Here is an 18,150-nt window from a genome sequence, read left to right as displayed (position 1 = left end):
GATTGAAGAAGAGCATTTCCAGCGCCACAATAGCACGTCGGCAGCGATGATTTGCCTGACAGCAGAAGGGAGAGGTTAATTGTGGCTGTTTCTGATGTCTCATAGGATGTCGATGACTGCTATAGGGTGTGAGCGGGAGTAACGGCAAGCTCTCGAAGCGACATCATGCATGGGGCGCTCCCTTTAGGGAGGAGCACACATTTCAGGGTGTGCTGTATTTGGGTTTCTGTCTCCTGGATTTTTCTGGTTTCTTTCATTGTTCACCGTTTTGTGAACACTTTTTGTAGGTTATGGGCAAATGTCACTGTATAGTTGTTCTCAACATTAGTTCATCGATATGTCCATGCATGCAATGCAAGAATATAGTAAAAGATTTGAATAACCAACTCAATGTCTCAAATACACATAGGGTGCTCGGGGTTGAGCCTAAGTGATCACTTGGGTTCAATTTGTCATGAACTACATCATAAATTTACACACAAATAGTTCCTTCCACATGTTTCTTTACGATGTTCCCCTTGTGAATCCGATCAGACAAAGAGGCACCTCATATCATGGTGTGGTTTCGGTCACTGTAACAGTGGCGTTGGTATTGGTATTCTCATTGCTAGCACTTTGGTCTTTCCTATGGTAGAAGACTGACATTGTTGCATAGACTGCAATGTAGGCCAGCACTGGGATGATAAGAAGGATGACGTTTCTGGAGGTTTCCCACTTTCTATTACTGGCTGCTGCATAGGCCACAAGGAGGCTAAACATATCCAGTAGAATGGCCGTATGCATTGGCCATAGTGGCAGATTGTGATTGTGAAATGTTGTCAATGGAAGCAGCATGACGACTACCACGATCGAGGCCATGAAGGAAGTGGAGTTGCTGTAAAAGAAAGCGTAGTACCGGTGCTTGTTAATGTCGTGGAGGATGGGGTTGCCAGCAGAGTGTCCATTGTCGTTGTCTTGCCACAGGCCGCCTGGTGGTTTTAAACCAGTCTGGTATGTCATACTTGCTGCCAGGATTCCTAGCAACATCAAGTATTCAAGCATATATTTCTCTTTGTTGCTGTTATCATCTGCTTCTCCATCTTCACCTTGTCTGAGTTGCCTATCTGGTAGATCTGCTTGTGGTGAACCAGCTTGGTTATGACGGATGATCCAGAAAATTGCTACCTGTGAGGCTATGAAGGCTAACACTGCACCAACCAAGGTTAATACATAGAGGGAGGTCTTGAGATGGCGCGAGCTTCCAGCAGCATAGGCACCCATAAGGCCAAACATGCCAACAACCATGCACACATAGAGCGCATAACAACGTATGCCTGGCCTATATAGCTTCGGATTTACGAGAAGAAGGATTAGGGTTACGGATGCCATGAAGCTCAATGAGTTGCAGTAAAAGAATGCTTCGTAACGTCGAGGGTAATTGTCGAGGAGTACCGGGAAGCCCGAACGACGTCCGAGCCCCTCATCATCTGATGACCAGAAGCCACCAGGTGGGGTGAGACCTGCCTGGTACGTGAGAGTAGCAGCCAAGATGGCAGCCAGAAGTAGCAACTTGCGCTTGCTATCCAAATCTTTCACTGCGGCATCATCCGCCGGCTCAGGATCATGGTCTCTTATGGTGATATGGACGATGACGTAGACGAGGACAAGCCCCGCCAAGGCAACAATGTAGATGGATGTCTTTACATCCCTGGTGCTCCCAGCGCCATAGGCAGTGATGAGGCCAAAAAGGTCCAGCACCAGAGCTGCTTCAAGTGTGTGTCGCTTGAGCAAAAACCTGCTCTGGAGCATCATGATGACGACCAAGGATGTGACGAAAGTTGCCGAATTACTGTAGAAGAACACTCTATAACGAGTTGGATGTGTCAGTTGGAGCACTGGATGGCCTATCTTATGCCCATCATGATCGTCTTCCCAGAGGCCGCCTGGTGGATCAAGTCCAGCTTGGTAGGTAATGGTCACAACAAGAGTAGCAAGGAGCATAACAAGATAGCGAGTGTTTTCTTCGTGTAGGATGTCCCTGCGTCTGCTGGTGCCTGCATGCATTTTTTGATCAGAAAATCAACTAATTAACTAACAAATAGATAAACAAAAATAATATATATATATATATATAATATTCTAAAAACTCATTGTTATATATTGTTTTGAATGTGATCTCACAAGATACACATGAAAATTCCACTTACACTTTAGATGTAGTTAGACCATATTTGGGTAGTCTATATTACCATTTTGATTGTGTGCTCCTAGTTTTGGCATATTTTGAAGTGGAATAGCTCCACACACGACATTTTCTGGACGGCATGTGTACAATGGTAGGATCTCACGTTCCTTATTTACCGAGAAATTTAAACTGACGGTGATTAGCTTGTGTCGTGCATGTGTCGGCCGAAAAATTGTCGGTTGTGTAGCACCGCTCATTTTGAAGTACCTTTGTATTTGTACATAAAGAGGTATGTGACATGCCACCAGACAAACAGTGTCTATAATACATACATACTGTTATATACTTTTATATGAGAGTATAGATACTTTATTTTATGCTAGATATTCCCTAAATTGTATGAAATACACATGGGTAAAACTACTGACGATGGTGGTAAAAACACTTCTTGCACATAGTTCTGTTAAATTTTATAGATAGAAATTAATGGCCAAAAGAAAATTGTGTTACGAGATCGTGCATCTCCATATCCAAATGCTCGCATGCCAATACCCAAAATGTAAAAACGGTAAGCATTTGTAAATGGAGTAACATATGGTTGGGTAGCTAGGCATACCTCGAGGAATGCTGACATGCTTCTTGAACCATGCTAAGACAGAACTATGCACATTCGCACATCGTTTCCAACCAATGGTGTAAGTAATCAACAGCTGGAGGCATACGCAGACAGGAACCGCAGTGGTGAGGGTAAGGACAAAGATGGTGTTGTCAGCCTCCCTGCAGCTCCCAGCAGCATATGCCCCCATGAGGCCTAGTAGAGCGACGGCGATCAACCCATAGAGTGCCACGAACCGTACCGAGATGGTCTTGCTCAGCTTCTTCTCCAGGAGCAACACGATGATGAGCAGGGATGCAACAAACGAGGTGGTGTTGCAAATGAAGAAAGCACGGAACCTCCCACGTGCTTGTAACACTGGATCACTCGGACGGTGGCCATCCTGGGTGCTACTCCAGAACCCACCAGGCGGGCTAAGCCCGGCCACATATGTAATGGTGACCACGAAGGTTGCGAGTAGCATCAACAAGTCGATCTTCTCTTTGTCATGCTTCCTGGAGGGTGAGTTGGATTGGGCACCAGTACCATTACCATTGGCGGGGATGCGGATGGAGTTGGATTGGATTTCATTCTGAACACCATTGGTGGGGATGTGGATGGAGTCGGGTTGGATTTCATTCTCAACCCCATTGGTGAGGATGGGGGTGGAGGTGGGGTCAGAGTTGATTTCATTATCAAAACCAATGGTGGGGATGGGGTTGGAGTCGGATTGGATTTCATTACCATCATCATTGGTGAGGATGGGAATGGGGTCAAAGATGATTTCATTATTGTAACCATTGACGGGAATGGGGTCGGAGCGGGAATTATCATCACCATTGTTGTTGGCCCTGTTCCTGGCCATAAGCCAGAGGTAGGAGAAGAAGACAGCGAGGATGACATATACCAGAAAGGAGAAGGCCACCCCCGAGTAGACGGTGGTGAATGTATCCCGGCTACTCCCAGCGCCATAGGCCCCCATGAGGCCAAGTAGGTCGAGCGCCATCACGGCCCGCAACACCACCGTCCAGGATGTGCTTTTCCTAGGCAGAATGATGAGGATGAGGGAGATGACGAGTGATGTCGCCAGCGCGGTGGCGTTGCAGTAGTAGAAGGCGAGATACCGGCGGTAGTGCGTATCCCGGAGGATCGGGTCGCCCACGATGTAACCCCCTGAGCCATCCTGTTGCCAGGATCCCCCTGGCAGGTTCAGCCCTGCGACGTAGGTCACCGTCGCAACCAGAGTCGCCAGCAGCAGGAGCTGCTCCTTGAACTCGTACAGTTTTGGGTCGGCGCCTGCAGAGCTGCCATTACCACTGCCCTGGCTCTGGCTCTCCAGACGCTCGGTGGATGATGCTTCTGTAGCTACCTCGTTAATGGGTATGGAGGCCATTTGCTTACTTTGCCATCAAATGGATAAGCTCTGGCTTCAATTTATATCATCCATCAACTAACTTGTATATTACCAAGTCTAGAGTCAGTGCACGATATTGTTAGTTGGAACTGAGAGCCCGCCCACATGTCCACTTGGAATCGGTTCCATTCCCATAGTTTGTGTGATATTGTTAGTTGGAACTGAGACTAGCTAGGTCGCTTGCCCGGTGGTCAATTTAATATCTATCTTCTTGCATAGTTGTACTTTGTCCTCACTTGGTTGTTAATTTTATTTCTTCTAGCCTAGTACGTAATAGTTTGTGTGATCAGACACGTCAGAATTATTCTGACAGATCATTGCTGAATAGTTAATGACTAGCCTATATTTGTTAACGAGACTGTACAAAGGCTCTCAGGCCATAACTATGGGTGTTTCTCCTCATGTAGTACATTGACAAACCTCGGCAAATTCCAAGTCCAACCTCAACCCTAGCACATATTCGACACCAGTTCCAACAAGACAAAACTTGGCCGACGACTTTCAATATGATTGGCCTGATACCATAATTAAGCAAGGTCAACTAAATCCAACTTGCATTAGAAATGTACAACCACCTTCGTATATATTCTTTTTGTCCTTGAATTGTTCCACTAGCGTGCTCCAATCAATCATGCCCCAACCACTGCATTTTAGAAAATCGTTTTCCATCCCTAGCAATGGACCCACAATTTGCTACACACATATTATAGGGTTCATTAGACCTGCTGCCGTGTTGCTCAAATCACTGGAATGATGCACCAAGAGTTGACAGGGCAAGAGATTCATCTTACATACTCCATGGTGCCTTGTTCATTTGTGTTTGTTTTTTTTTTTACTTATTTTGGTTAATGCCGTAGATATCATGTGTTTATTTCAGTGTTTTTTTTCTCCTGCACAAATAGTACAATGCGTGAACTATAAATGCTTTACAATTTCATATAAAGCATAGGAACAGCTCGTGACCTTTTGGTTAAAATTTTGAGAATAAAGCGTTTTCAACCTTTTTGGCCAGTGAGCTTGGGCTAGCACTTCAAATTTATAGAAGATTCCTTTAATATTTTAACCACATATTCAATCTCAAAGAAATGAGTAGCCCAGGCAACAGCTAGCATGTGAGGGATGAAATTAAAACATATGCATCCAAGTAAATAAGACATGTACCGGGAGTAAATTGCACAAAACCATCACTTTGTAGGCCAGGTTTGCGAAAAACACTACAATACATTTTTTTTGCAGAAAACACCACGTCTACGGTAATCATTTTGCAAAAAACACTGATCGGCGGCGGGGGCTCAGTTAAGTGAGTTTATGACAAATGGGGGCCGCCAGTCAGGCTGACGTGGCACCAGTTTCTCACACCGTTACATGAAAACGTTTGCTGGATGTGGGGCCCGCTTGTCAGCCTATCAAGCCTCTCTTTGGCATTCCATCGAACAGTTTTAGTGCAGCAGGCCGGCGGACAAAGGCCGGCTCGCGAGTCTGAGCCGGGCGAGGAAGGTCAAGGACGGCAAAGACCGTGGCGCCCGGATGCGGAGGCCGTGCTCAAGGATGGAATCCGCGGGGGAGCACTGGCGGCGGGGAGGCCTCTGCCTTGGCCGAGGGCGGACGATGGGCGGGCTCTGCCTCGGTGCGGCAACGACGATGGCGGGCTCTGCCTCAACGGAGACCTCGCATGGCTCGCGAGGGCGCAGGGATCCCGTTGCCCCCTCGCAGTCCTCAACTCTTTCCCCAAGCCTCGGAGCTCCTCCCCCTCCAATGGCCAAGGTGCCGCCGCCCGTCCCGTCGGCCAAATTCCTTGCCAGCAGCCCTCCCCTCTCTTTCCTTCGGCGTAACCGACTCCTCTGGATGCCCTCGAACTGCCGCTGCCCCCAAGTTCCTCCGGGGAAGCCCTGCGGGCGCCGCCATCGCAGCTCTTCAGTCGTCGCGGCCTGGCCCATGGCGGCAACACTGCAGGCCGTCCCATCCGACCCCGCAGCCACCCCCCGAACACGGCGCGGAGAGCCTGTTCCAGAGCCGTCGCCGCGAGCTCCCTCGGGCCCCAGTCGACGTCAGCGCTGGCGGCCACAACGCTCCTCTGTCCAGCGGCGGGAGGTTGACGAGCACGGAGCACCAGGTTTTTTTCTTTTTCCTTTCAATGACAGGTGGACCCCACTGGGCCACACATGATGATAACGTTTGCCAACGTCGCAGTTACTTAGGCGGTGCCACGTCAGCCTGACTAGCGGGCCCAATCTGTCATAAACATGCTCAATCGAGTCAAATCCGCCGATCAGTGTTTTTCGCAAAAACATTACCGTAGACATGGTGTTTTCTGGGAAAAAAAAAGTATTGTAGTGTTTTTCGCAAACCTAGCCTTTAAAGTGGTGGTTTTGTGCAATTTACTCCGTGTACCTGCTATATTGATTTAGTTCTCAGATCCAAGTAAACTGATGAACACAAGGAAAGCTGTCAATCTTATCTGCGAAAACATACGACATATCATTACCAAATCATCAGCTTGTCGCAAGAAGAAAGCTCAAGCACATACAAAAAAAATGTTTTCTGGTTCGTCTATTTGCTGAAACAGATGAGACGAGTTAACCAACTCATAACCGAGGTGGCTCAAACAAATACCATTAGGTGCGAGGTTAAGCAAGCTATTGCCACCAACGCCATGATAAGCATATGCTAACAAATTCTTACAGCTAGCTGCAGAAGTTTCAGCAATTCTGCCGATAAGCATCTCATAACCAAGCTGCCGAAGTCTCTGCTCTGTGTCAAAAACTAGAACATTTTTCAAAAAAAAAAAAAACTGATGGGGTAGCACACCATGTTTGCGCAAAAAAGAATGTACTGGTCTCATTTGAACACGAAATAAAAATCCTGCAACAGATCAGCCTCGTTACCAAGCCGGTGTGCACCCCAGAGTTTCATAGAACATTTGGCTGCTGTATTACCAACTCCATGCATTAGGACGAAGCGCCGTTCACTCAGGATGGAGCACAAAAGCAACAATGTTTGGGCCAAAAAAATTCACGGTCTAATTGATATTTAATCGGAAATTTCCTCCTTTTATTCTGAACATTTCAAAACAAATCATGATAAAAAAAGTAAGCGAAATAAATCTGATATTTATCTTTAAAATATCCTCCTGTTTTCCTGAACATTAAATTAGTGTTCAGTTCGACTCTCAGAAAACTAAGCACTTCGTATGTAACAGCACCTGCGACCTCCGGATCCATCTTCATGACGAAATCGATTCTAAGACGGAGCACACTAGGGTTTGAGCTAGACGGGGCTAGGCATACGCGCTGACTTACCTCCGAACGGAGCGCGACGGCGATGGAGGAATCTCAGCGGAGTAACACTTTGGCGGCGAGGAAGCCTCCGCCGCCACCGCGGCCGGCGACCTCCACGCTGCTTTTTTTTTTTTCTGAGGTAATCTCCACGCTGCTGTTGTTCTTCAGTCGTGAATCCCTCACAACTGGGCCTATTTCTCAGTTGTAGTGGCCAGTTTTTTTTTTTTAGAATCTCGCAAAGCTTTATTACTGCATCAAAATGTTCAAAGGTACAAAGACAAGATCGCCGGGCTGGCCTAGCCAGGTGTGACGGCCAAACCCTAAAGATAAAGCATACTTTGCGAGATTATGGGCCTCCGTATTGGAGGTCCTATACTCATGACTAAAAGAGCATGAAATAAAGGTAGTTGCTCGAGCCTTGATCTTCTGAACAATGGCACCAAAATTTGCTGAGCTTCCTTCCCTGATCGCATCTACCACCACCTAACAATCCGAGGCCACCAAAATTTGGTTGAGATAGAGATCCTCTGAAAGTGCCAACCTCCCGTATAGCTAGTGCTTCGAGCACCTGAGGGTCACGGAGGCCCCTCAGAACTAGTGTTGAAGCTCCCATGAATAGCCCCCCTGCATCTCTGCAAACCACTCCAACTGCGCCAAAAATGCCCGAGCGAGACACGGCAGCGTCCGCATTAAACTTGAAGTGGTCAAAAGGTGGCGGCACCCACGTCCTCGGCCGCGGTATTGCTGTCACAGATGTTCTTTCCTTCTTCTTCAAGAATTCTATGTCCGACAAGTAAGACTTGATGAAATTGTCGGTGGCAAAAGGGGTTTGGAAGATCTCTTCATGTATGGCCTTCCGACGTGCGCTCCAGATAGCCCACAGGGTGACGATCATCAACGTAAACTGCTCCTTTGGAAGTGACTCGCTCATGGCAAAAAGCCATAGCCTTGCGTCAGGTTCCGGTGTAGCCAACATGTGCTCGACAAGCTCGGCATGTGACAGTGCCCAAACGCATCGAGACGCACTGCAATCCAGCAAGGAATGGCGCCAGCTGTCCTGTCCTCCACATAGTGGACAAACACTCGAAGTAGCCATGTGATGATGGCTTAGAACGTCGCCTGTGGGGAGCGAGTGCTGCGCCAAACGCCACGCGAAAAATCTCAGCTTTGGTGGGACTGCCGTTTTCCAGAGGGAGTTCCACCCCCTCATCTCAGCTTCAGAGTTTGAAGGATCCTCCCGTTCCTCTAGCCATGCCTCGCGCCCGATCTTGATTCTAACAATCATCTTATAAGCTGACCGTATCGAGAATCGTCCCTTAGGATCATCATTCCATGCCCAAAAATCTTCCACCTCCGCATCAAGAGGTATGAAGACCTGTCTGACCAGCTCCTCCCACCATTCAACCATGGTATGATCGATCAACTCTAAAACCAGCTGTGGTGGTTCATCCATTAAAGACGCGATCGGCCTCATCATTCCATTCCGTGGGATCCAATTGTGGTTCCATATGCTCGTGGACGCGATCGGCCTCATCATTCCATTCTGTGGGATCCAGTTGTAGTGGCCAGTTGAAAGTGTAAGTCTGTCGAAAAACAAATGAACGTAGATATTGGGCCCAGTTCACCCTTGTTGCTGGTGTTTGCTTGTTGGGCCTGCCAGGCTCTGGCGGTTGCGCGTTCAGGGTTGGGCCACCACATGACATACAAGCTAACACGTTATTTCGTGTTGCTAAAAAAGAAAATACAATGTTATTTCGTTCAGCGTCAAAATAGTGTAGGAGAGTAACTAATTGAGGAGCGCTCCTTCGGGAGCCTCCCCAAGGATAGCTTGGCGCGCTCTCAGCTGCCGCCACAAGTCGCGCTTTGGGCTCTCTCTTCAGATTTTGTATTTTTATGTTTCCGCACACGTTTTTCGGCTTTTCAGATGATTTTTTCGGTATTTTCAGCTATTTGGTTTTCCATCGGCTTTTCTTAGCTTCTCGACAAAAAAAAAAACTGAATTTTTTACACGAAAAAATGGGTTTTTTTCTTCTGCAAGAGGCACGGCTGTGCCTCTCGGAAATGGGAAAAATGCATTTTCTTTTTCTTTTGCTTCCATGAAACGCACGTTTTTGCTTCCATGTGCCTCTCGAAAACGAAAAAAAAATTGTGTTTTCTCTTATTTACTTTTTCCTTCCGCAAGAGGCACGGATGGAACCGTGTCTCTCGGAAACGGAAAAAAATTGTGTTTTTTATTGCTTCCGCGGAGGCTCGGCTGTGCCTTTCAGAATGGAAAAAATGTGTTCTTTCTTTTTCTTTTGTGAGAGGCACGGTTTTGCTACCGCGAGAGGCACAACCGTGCCTCTTGGAAACGAAAAAAAAATGCCTTTCTAATATTTTTTCGTGAGAGGCACGGTTTTGCTTCCGCAAGAGGCACAGCCGTGCCTCTCGAAAACGAAAAAAATGTGTTTTCATTTTTTTCTGCGAGAGGCACGATTTTGCTTTTATGAGAGGAGCGGATTTGCTTTCGCGAGAGACATGGCCGTGCGTCTCGGAAACGAAATGAATGTGCTTTTTTCCTTCCGCGTGAGGCACGAATTTGCTTACGCGAGAGGCACTCTTGAAAATGGTTTTCGAAAAAGGAAAAAATGTGCTCTCGGTGTGGTGTTTTTGGGGATTTTTTTTGTCGAAACCTATCAACATAAGATCTAGTTTTAAAAATCTCGATGCAAAGAATCTGGGGCTTCTTTTTCGTAGATCCGTTTATTCACAATTTGAAAAGGTAGGAGTGATCTTACAGTGTGAATTGCACCGCAACGAGCAAACTATTTTATGTCCTGCCATATGATCCATTGCTAGTTCCGTTTGGGTATCTGACGATGCTTGTTTCTCTCCAGCAGGAGGTGCACTACGGATGATATATATAGCCCTTTGTTTCCCTTCCCGTTGCTTCTGAATTTCTGATTGCTGCCGCTGTCTTCTGATGGCATGTTTGTACAGCTCAAACCTTCTTCGATTTTGTTTGATTCAATCAGATTTCTCGTGATATTTGTCAGACTTTCCTTCGTGCACACCAACTATTTATGTCAACTCTGACACAATTATCATTTAGATGCATAGTTGGTTGTCATAAACTATGCTTCAATGCAATGTCGTTACTTCCATTGCTATTTATCTGGAGGACATATGAAGCTTATATGTTATAGTTCCCTCGCTGCAGCCTGCAGGTGGCTGCCTTTTATGTCCGTGGTCTATACTTGTTTTTTTTTCCTTTGAAGCTAATCCACTTTGTAGCTGAGATGAAGATCATATTGTTTGTTTGTTTGTTTGTTTTTTGTAAAAAGAGAGATAAACAAATCTTTCAGTGTTCACTGTTCAGAGTAGAAATAACAGAAATCTTGATATCTAGGAGGAACCGGAGCAACTCTGCTGGGAAGTGAGCAGGGAGCTTCGCAACCATCCTGTGCTGCCAACGGAGGAGTACCGAACAGGCCCTGAAGCGACCAATCAGGATGGGAAGTGAACGGAGGAGTACTGAATAATCCACTTTGTAGTTGAGATGAAGATCATAGTTTCCGGTCTCCCAGTTTCTTGAGGAGTTGGAGTTGGGGTCAAAATTTCGTGGGGATGCCACCGCCAAGTGAGTGTACTGGTTCTAGCGACACATCCAGCGAGCGCAAGTGATTTCCTCTGTAGTCTGGCCATATCTAGCCCAGGCCAGTGCTAGTGATAGAGAAGCTGTTCTGCCGAATGGATCACTCGATCGCGGCGCTCTCGTGAGAAGCTGGCGATCGGAAGCTTGCGGTGGAGTTCAGGATTTTGCGGCCACGGAGGAGTACTGAACAGGACCTAAACCACAACGTCTCGAAACAGAAACAGTTCTTTATCATATCAGTTTGGTCGCTTAGACTCTCAACATCCATTACCAACTGGGCTCCTCATGCTTTCTATAATTTGAAGTACCCCTTTGTTGCCACACTTTACAGGAAGTTGGAATTAGCAAATCCAGCACATGCTCAAGCGTGGAATGATCAAGCTCATGATGCAATTAATGTGACTTATGGCGGCGCATTACCTGATTTTCTGTTGAAGGTTGTATAATAGCAAGGAGCCAACTCGAGGAAGGTATAGTCCAATGAAAGTACTAGAGGTGCACATCGGCTAACCTTCTGCTCCTTCTTTGCTCAATGGAAGGATTACAGTCTGCTAACCTTCTACTCTTTCTTTAGGAGGAAGGCAGAAGTTGGTGTTCATAATCTGTAGCATTTCATAATGTCAGGAATCTTTATATTTAGGAGGAGCTGGAGCAACTCTGAGAGATGAGATTTGAGTGTGATGCATATTTCTGCAACTGATGAAAATGTTCTGAAGTATGGACCATGATCGCCCTGATAACTGGTCACTTCATCTACATTCCCTTTTCATGTTGTCATGTTGGATTTTCCATATACTTATGGTTCTTGGTATCATTTTCAGTTTGCAAACATGCATCTGCTGATGATATGTACTATTGATGCCCTGTATTTGATCTCAGCTGGGGAGAAGACGTTGAAAATGCAAAGGACTACACACGAGATGCTGCTAGTAATTAAGCATTTGAGATCTCAGAAGGAGTTTACAAGTTACAATTGTTGGCCCAGATGATAAATCGGTTCTTGGGAACACCATGGAATGGAATGGATGATCAACCTGATGAGAAGACCTGCTGAAAGTGAGTTCAGTCGACTAGGGGGGGGGGGGGGGGGGGGGGGTGAATCGGAGGAATTTCAGGGTGAGGAAATTCCTAAGTCACGAACAACTAGCAGCGGAATAAATACTCAGGTGTAAGCATAGCAGAGTAACAACATAGTCATCATAATGAAATGAAAAACAAACACAGAGCACAAGTACCGTAAACACAGGATAAGCAGGCTGAAGACAAACTGACTGAAGAAATAGGATTGAGTGAAAGTCTTCAGTCACAGTCTTCAAACAGTAATGATCTAGTACAACAGTAAGTAACTGAGGAAATGGAGGGGTTGAGGAAATAGAACCAGTAGCTCGGTGAAGACAGTGATTGGGTAGACCAGTTCCAACTGCTGTGACAGTTGTACGTCCGGTTGGAGCAGCTAGGTATTTAAACCTGAGGACACACAGTTCCGGACACACAGTCCTCACCGTATTCTCCTTGAGCTAAGGTCACACAGACCTCGCCCAATCACTCGTGGTAAGTCTTCAGGTGACTTCCAAACCTTCACAAACTCGGCCACTCAGCGATCCACAATTTCCTCTTGGATGCTCTAGACCATGACGCCTAACCGTCTGGAAGATGCACAGTCTTCAAAGGTAACAAGCGTCGGTTCCACACAGGAACCATCTCTTCAGTGATGCTCAATCACTTTTGGGTTTGTAGGTGTTTGGGTTTGGGTTTTCCTCACTTGATGAATTTTGCTCAAAGTCCTAGGAGGATGGGAAGCTCTCAATGACAAGTGTCAGTTTCTCTCGGAGTAGCCAACCAGCTAGTGATTGTAGGGGGCGGCTATTTATAGCCTAGGGAGCAACCCGACATGATAAGACATAAATGCCCTTCAATGATATGACCGTTAGGTGGGTAGATATTTTGGGACAGCTGGCGCATAGCACAGCAACGGTCGGATATTTGATCTATCAAATTCCTCGGGGCTATCATGTTCCTCACTTGTAGGCAATCCGCACTGGCGAATTCCTAACTCCTCAGTCAGAACAAATTCTTCAGAGACCAGAAGAACTTCGTCTCTGTCACTGAAGAAATTGACTGAACTGCATGAGATTTCCAATGGCTTCACTCGAAAGAATTGGTAGGTGTAGGATTTTGAGATGAACATCACTTGGAAACTTTTCCTTAGTTTTACATCGACCCCCTTTAACAGTACAGTGTTTCCTATGACTCAAGAAAGAGAAAACGAAACTACGAAAACAAAAGTCTTCACGCTTCATATTCCTCGCATGAATATTAAGTCTTCACGGTCACATCAATTTCTTCACTTTCAAAGTCTTCAGAAAGCCAAAGTCTTCATTCGAAGACATTCATTTTTAGGGGTCGACTTCTCTGTAACTATCAAACTCCTCATAGACTTATAGACCTATGTACACTCACAAACACATTAGACCCTTAACCACTACTAGGAAAAACATTACCAGTAGTGTGGGCTTTTTTCATACCAGTAGCGTGGGTTCCCACGCTACTGCTATGGTGCTACAGCTATTTTTTAGCAGTAGCGCGTGTTTTGCCCCACGCTACTGATAACCAGACGTACCAGTAGCACCGGTGCCCTACGCTACTACTAGTTCACACCAGCGCTACTACTAATGGAATAGTGGTAGCACATATATGATACACCCACGCTACTAGTAACTAATTAGGATTTAAAAAAATAAAAATCTACCTATTCCAGTTTAGACGTACATTTCATAGTACTCACATACATGCATTTAATAATATGTACATTTTATGTGTACAGGCCATCATACATATCTGATATAGATAATTAATACACATATATATACATACACACAACCAACATCTAGAGGCTGGCCTCTGAAATGTGCAGAGTACTTCCCCGCCACTCTTCTCTTCTCCAATTCAGTTTCAACCATGGCAATAAGCATTTTCTCAGTTCAATTTTCGCAACCTACAACAGAATTTCAGACCAGTCAGCTAACTTTTTGATATAAATGGCCAATTTCAGAGAAATAAACAAATTAAGGCGGTTCAACAAATTTCCATGTTTTTACCTGAACATTGCCATGGGGATCTCTTTCAAGCAAAAGCAGCTCCTGAATGGTTTTGGGCAAGAAGTCAAACAACTCCCTAGATGCTGGTTCAAGCTTGCTTTTCCAAGCCCATGCCTCGTCAACAACATCATGTGCCAAAATTTCATTCAATTCTGCAATGAGTTTTTGAATATGTAGAAGAGAAAGAATGGTATTAGCTGTAGGTGAACGCAACAGAAAACGAAATTTTTTGGTATAGCGAGCACGCCCAGGACCACTATGGAGACTGCATACAAGGTTTGATCTGATCCGTACCGACTCGAAGCGCAGCGGAAGAAGAGTCGGTGTAGATTGTCGGTGCAGATACCCGCAGCTAGGATTTACAACCTCCCAACCGCGAGGATGTACTCCCTCTCCGGACAGCTCTTCGGGAGGCGGTCGGATAGTCCCCCGGACGATGTCGCGGACAACCCTTCGGGAGGACCCTCGAAACTCGAACGGAGACTCGGACAGCCCTTCGGGAGGACACTCGAACAGCCCCTCGGGCAAAAGATCGAAACTGCAATCTCTCTACGGGGTTGCACACATACGGTGTCAGCTATCCGGCAGGGCTTCGCCGTCCAGAACTAGTTCCTGCCGGAACCCAGACAGCCTTACGGCTCTATGAAACTCTTTTCGTGGGAGGGAGAGAAGAAGCCAGATAATGCATGGCATGTGTATGAGAGCAAGGGATGAAGAGATGGCAGCCCTCACCTCCTCTATTTATAGGAAAACCAAGGGGTAGTGTGCCTCCACAAATTACCAAAAAACCCCATGCATTAGGTCACACATGAGGGTGTTAAGGACAAAATGGGATGCCATGTGGAGCTCCAAGGAGCTCCACCACCCATGGCCGGCCACACCTAGGGCGCCCCCCCCCCCCAAATGGGGTTCCTTCCCTTGTAAGCCACTTCCTTCTAGAACTTTGACCAAGTCCAAAAAGGTGGCTCTCCAAAAATATCCCAAAAAGCACTTTCACTATTCACGACGATATTTTTTAGCGTCCGTTCGAACTAAAAATATTTATGTGGGCTTAGAACATTTCCAGTACCCAGTAAAATAATTTTCAACGCGTTCCGAAACAATTCCGGTTTAGTGATTTCATCTGCAAAACGCATCTGAAGTGGCTCCGGCAGCTCCGGAACATTTCCAGTTTTTATCTCAGAAAATTCCAAAAAGCTTCCAGAATGATTCTGGCACCCTCCAAGAATTATCAGGCATGTGCCGAAACCAATTTGACTTAACGGTATATCCCGAAACAACTTTTCGGTATCATCGAAACTTATCCGATGACCTCTCTCTGCGGTATGATTCCGCTGTCCGAAACCATTCCAGTGTCCGAAACCTTTTTCGGTGATTTTCTCTCAGTCTCCCTGTCTAGTCTTCAGCAGATAGATGACCCTTAAGCGTGTGACCCTATAGGTTCGGTGAAGTATAGACATGACCCGGAACCCCTTCCGATCAATGATCAACATCGGAACCGTGGACACCCATATTGACCCCTATACCCACACGAATAAATATTCGAGTGAACCTCCGGTTGCAGTGAGCTATTCCTTTTGCTTCGCGATATGTCACAAACACCCGAGGTGAGATTTATTGCATTCCTGTGGATCAACAATTTGTCCAGCATGCAATTTACCTCGTTACCGGTTTTGTTCTCTTTTCGCGTTTCCGTGTTCCGGCATCCCAGTGATCAAATCACAATGTGTCTGGCCAGACGATGATGGATACCGTTACACCGAGAGGGCCCGAGTATATCTCTCCATCGTCGGAGGAGCAAATCCCAATCTTGAGCTATCTTGTTACTTCCTATACTTTTCCATGAACCCGTAAGCTGCCGTAATAGCCACCCAGTTACGGATGACGTTTAACGAACCCCAAAGTTCACGAAGCAAGCACGAAGGAACTTGATACTCTCATGGTCTAAGGAATTATGCAAACATTAACTTCTCTGTGTTATTAACCATTAACTTGTGACGAATGTATCTCATAGCATAACATCAAATTGGGTCGATTCAACACAAGTCTTCTACTAATAATTTTGCCCTCAAAATTGCCGGCATAGTCATGCCCATGATCAGGAAAATAGGATCATCATGCAATACTTGAGCCAGTCATAAAGGCTTGACTAGGAATACATTTTACCGTTTATTATCCCACACGTGCACATGAGTTTCCCTCCAAGCCTCGTTTTATTTGCAGACTCGAGAATCATTGCAGTAATAGCATGGAACATAAACCTTCATTACAAACCAGGAGATATAAAAATAACTGATATTACTGCCTCTAGGGCATATCTCCAACAGACTCCCACTTGCACTAGAGTCATAATCCAGTTACATGGCTTCCCTAACACCAATGGCTATCCGGTGTTGCTCATGCTTTGCTCGTGGTAGTGGCTTCGTCATCGGGTCTGACACATTCAGATCCGTGTGAATTTTGCGTACTTTCACTAAACCCTCTTCGACATGATGTCGAATGAGTTTATATTTGCGTTGAATATGTCTTGTCTTATGGTGCGAACTTGGCTCCCTTGCCTGAGCCACGGCGCCACTATTATCACAATAGATTTCCACCGGGTCCAGAGCACTTGGAACCACACCAAGGTCTTCAAGAAATTGCTTGATCCATACCGCCTCCTTGGAGGCTTCTGAAGCGGCAACATACTCCGCTTCCGTCGTAGAATCCGCCACAGTCTTTTGTTTGGAACTTTTCCAATCAACTGCGCCGCCGTTCAATATGAAAACATAGCCTGATTGAGATTTGAAGTCATCTGGGTCAGTCATGAAGCCTGCGTCGGTGTAACCACTTACAATGAGCTCTTCATCACCTTCGTACACAAGGAGTAAATCCTTGGTCCTTCTGAGGTACTTAAGAATACCCTTGACTGCGGCTCAGTGTTCCAACCCTGGATCACTTTGGTACCGGCTGCTAACACTTAGCGCATAGGAAACATCTGGTCTTGTACATAGCATGGCATACATAATAGAACCAACTGCCGAGGCATATGGAACATCATTCATCTGTACTCGCTCATCCAGAGTCCGAGGACTCTGATTTTTGCAAAGCACTGTGCCAGGTGACATGGGGAGTAGGCCTTTCTTGGAGTTCTCCATGTTGAACCTTTCCAACACCTTGTCAATGTACGTGCTTTGGCTAAGCGCTATTAGGAGTTTTGATCTATCTCTATAGATTCTGATGCCCAATACATATGCCGCTTCGCCTAAGTCTTCCATTGAAAACCTCTTTTTCAATAAGTCTTTTATTTCGCTAAGAAAATTCACGACATTTCCAATCAACAATATGTCATCCACATACAAGATTAGAAATGCTTTTTCGCTCGCACTAAACTTCTTGTAACACAAGATTCTTCGTCATTCCTGATGAAGCCAAACTCTTTGACCACTTCATCAAAACGAATGTTCCAGCTCCTTGATGCTTGCTTCAGACCATAAATGGCTTTCTGAAGTTTGCATACCTTTCCAGCATCCTCATAAATGACAAAACCTTCTGGCTGTATCATGTATACATCCTCTTTGAGGTTTCCATTTAGGAAAGCCGCTTTGACATCCATCTGCCATATTTCATAGTCGAAATAAGCAGCAATTGCTAGCAATATCCGAACGGACCTAAGCATAGCTACGGGCGAGAAAGTCTCGTCATAGTCCACTCCTGGAACTTGCGTGAACCCTTTCGCGACAAGTCTAGCTTTGTGGATAGTAATGTTACCATCCGCGTCCGTCTTTCTTTTGAAAATCCATTTACAACCAATCGGCTTTACGCCTTCGGGAAGTTCTTCCAAGTTCCAAACTTGGTTTTCGTACATGGATTCCATTTCGGATCTCATGGCTTTGTGCCATTCTTTTGAGTTGGGCCCCTCCATCGCTTCCTTGTAGTGCGCAGGTTCATCGTCTTCAAGAATAAAGATTTCATTATGAAACCATTC

At 45.9% G+C, this 18,150-nt stretch overlaps 1 protein-coding gene across 1 annotated transcript; it reads right to left on the bottom strand.

Annotated features, from left to right (window-relative positions):
* Positions 1-552: 552 nt before the first annotated feature.
* Positions 553-4,152, bottom strand: LOC123170639 (uncharacterized). The gene is made up of 2 exons (XM_044588464.1): positions 2,781-4,152; positions 553-2,033 (listed from the first exon to the last, which is right to left on the bottom strand). The coding sequence occupies exons 1-2, from the start codon at positions 4,150-4,152 to the stop codon at positions 553-555; spliced, it is 2,853 nt and encodes a 950-aa protein (XP_044444399.1).
* Positions 4,153-18,150: the final 13,998 nt, after the last annotated feature.

This window comes from Triticum aestivum, chromosome 7D (assembly GCF_018294505.1).
Source record: "Triticum aestivum cultivar Chinese Spring chromosome 7D, IWGSC CS RefSeq v2.1, whole genome shotgun sequence".
Lineage (NCBI taxonomy): Eukaryota > Viridiplantae > Streptophyta > Magnoliopsida > Poales > Poaceae > Triticum > Triticum aestivum.
Note: the sequence above shows the minus strand (reverse complement) of the source record. Positions and strands in the feature narration are given on the sequence as shown.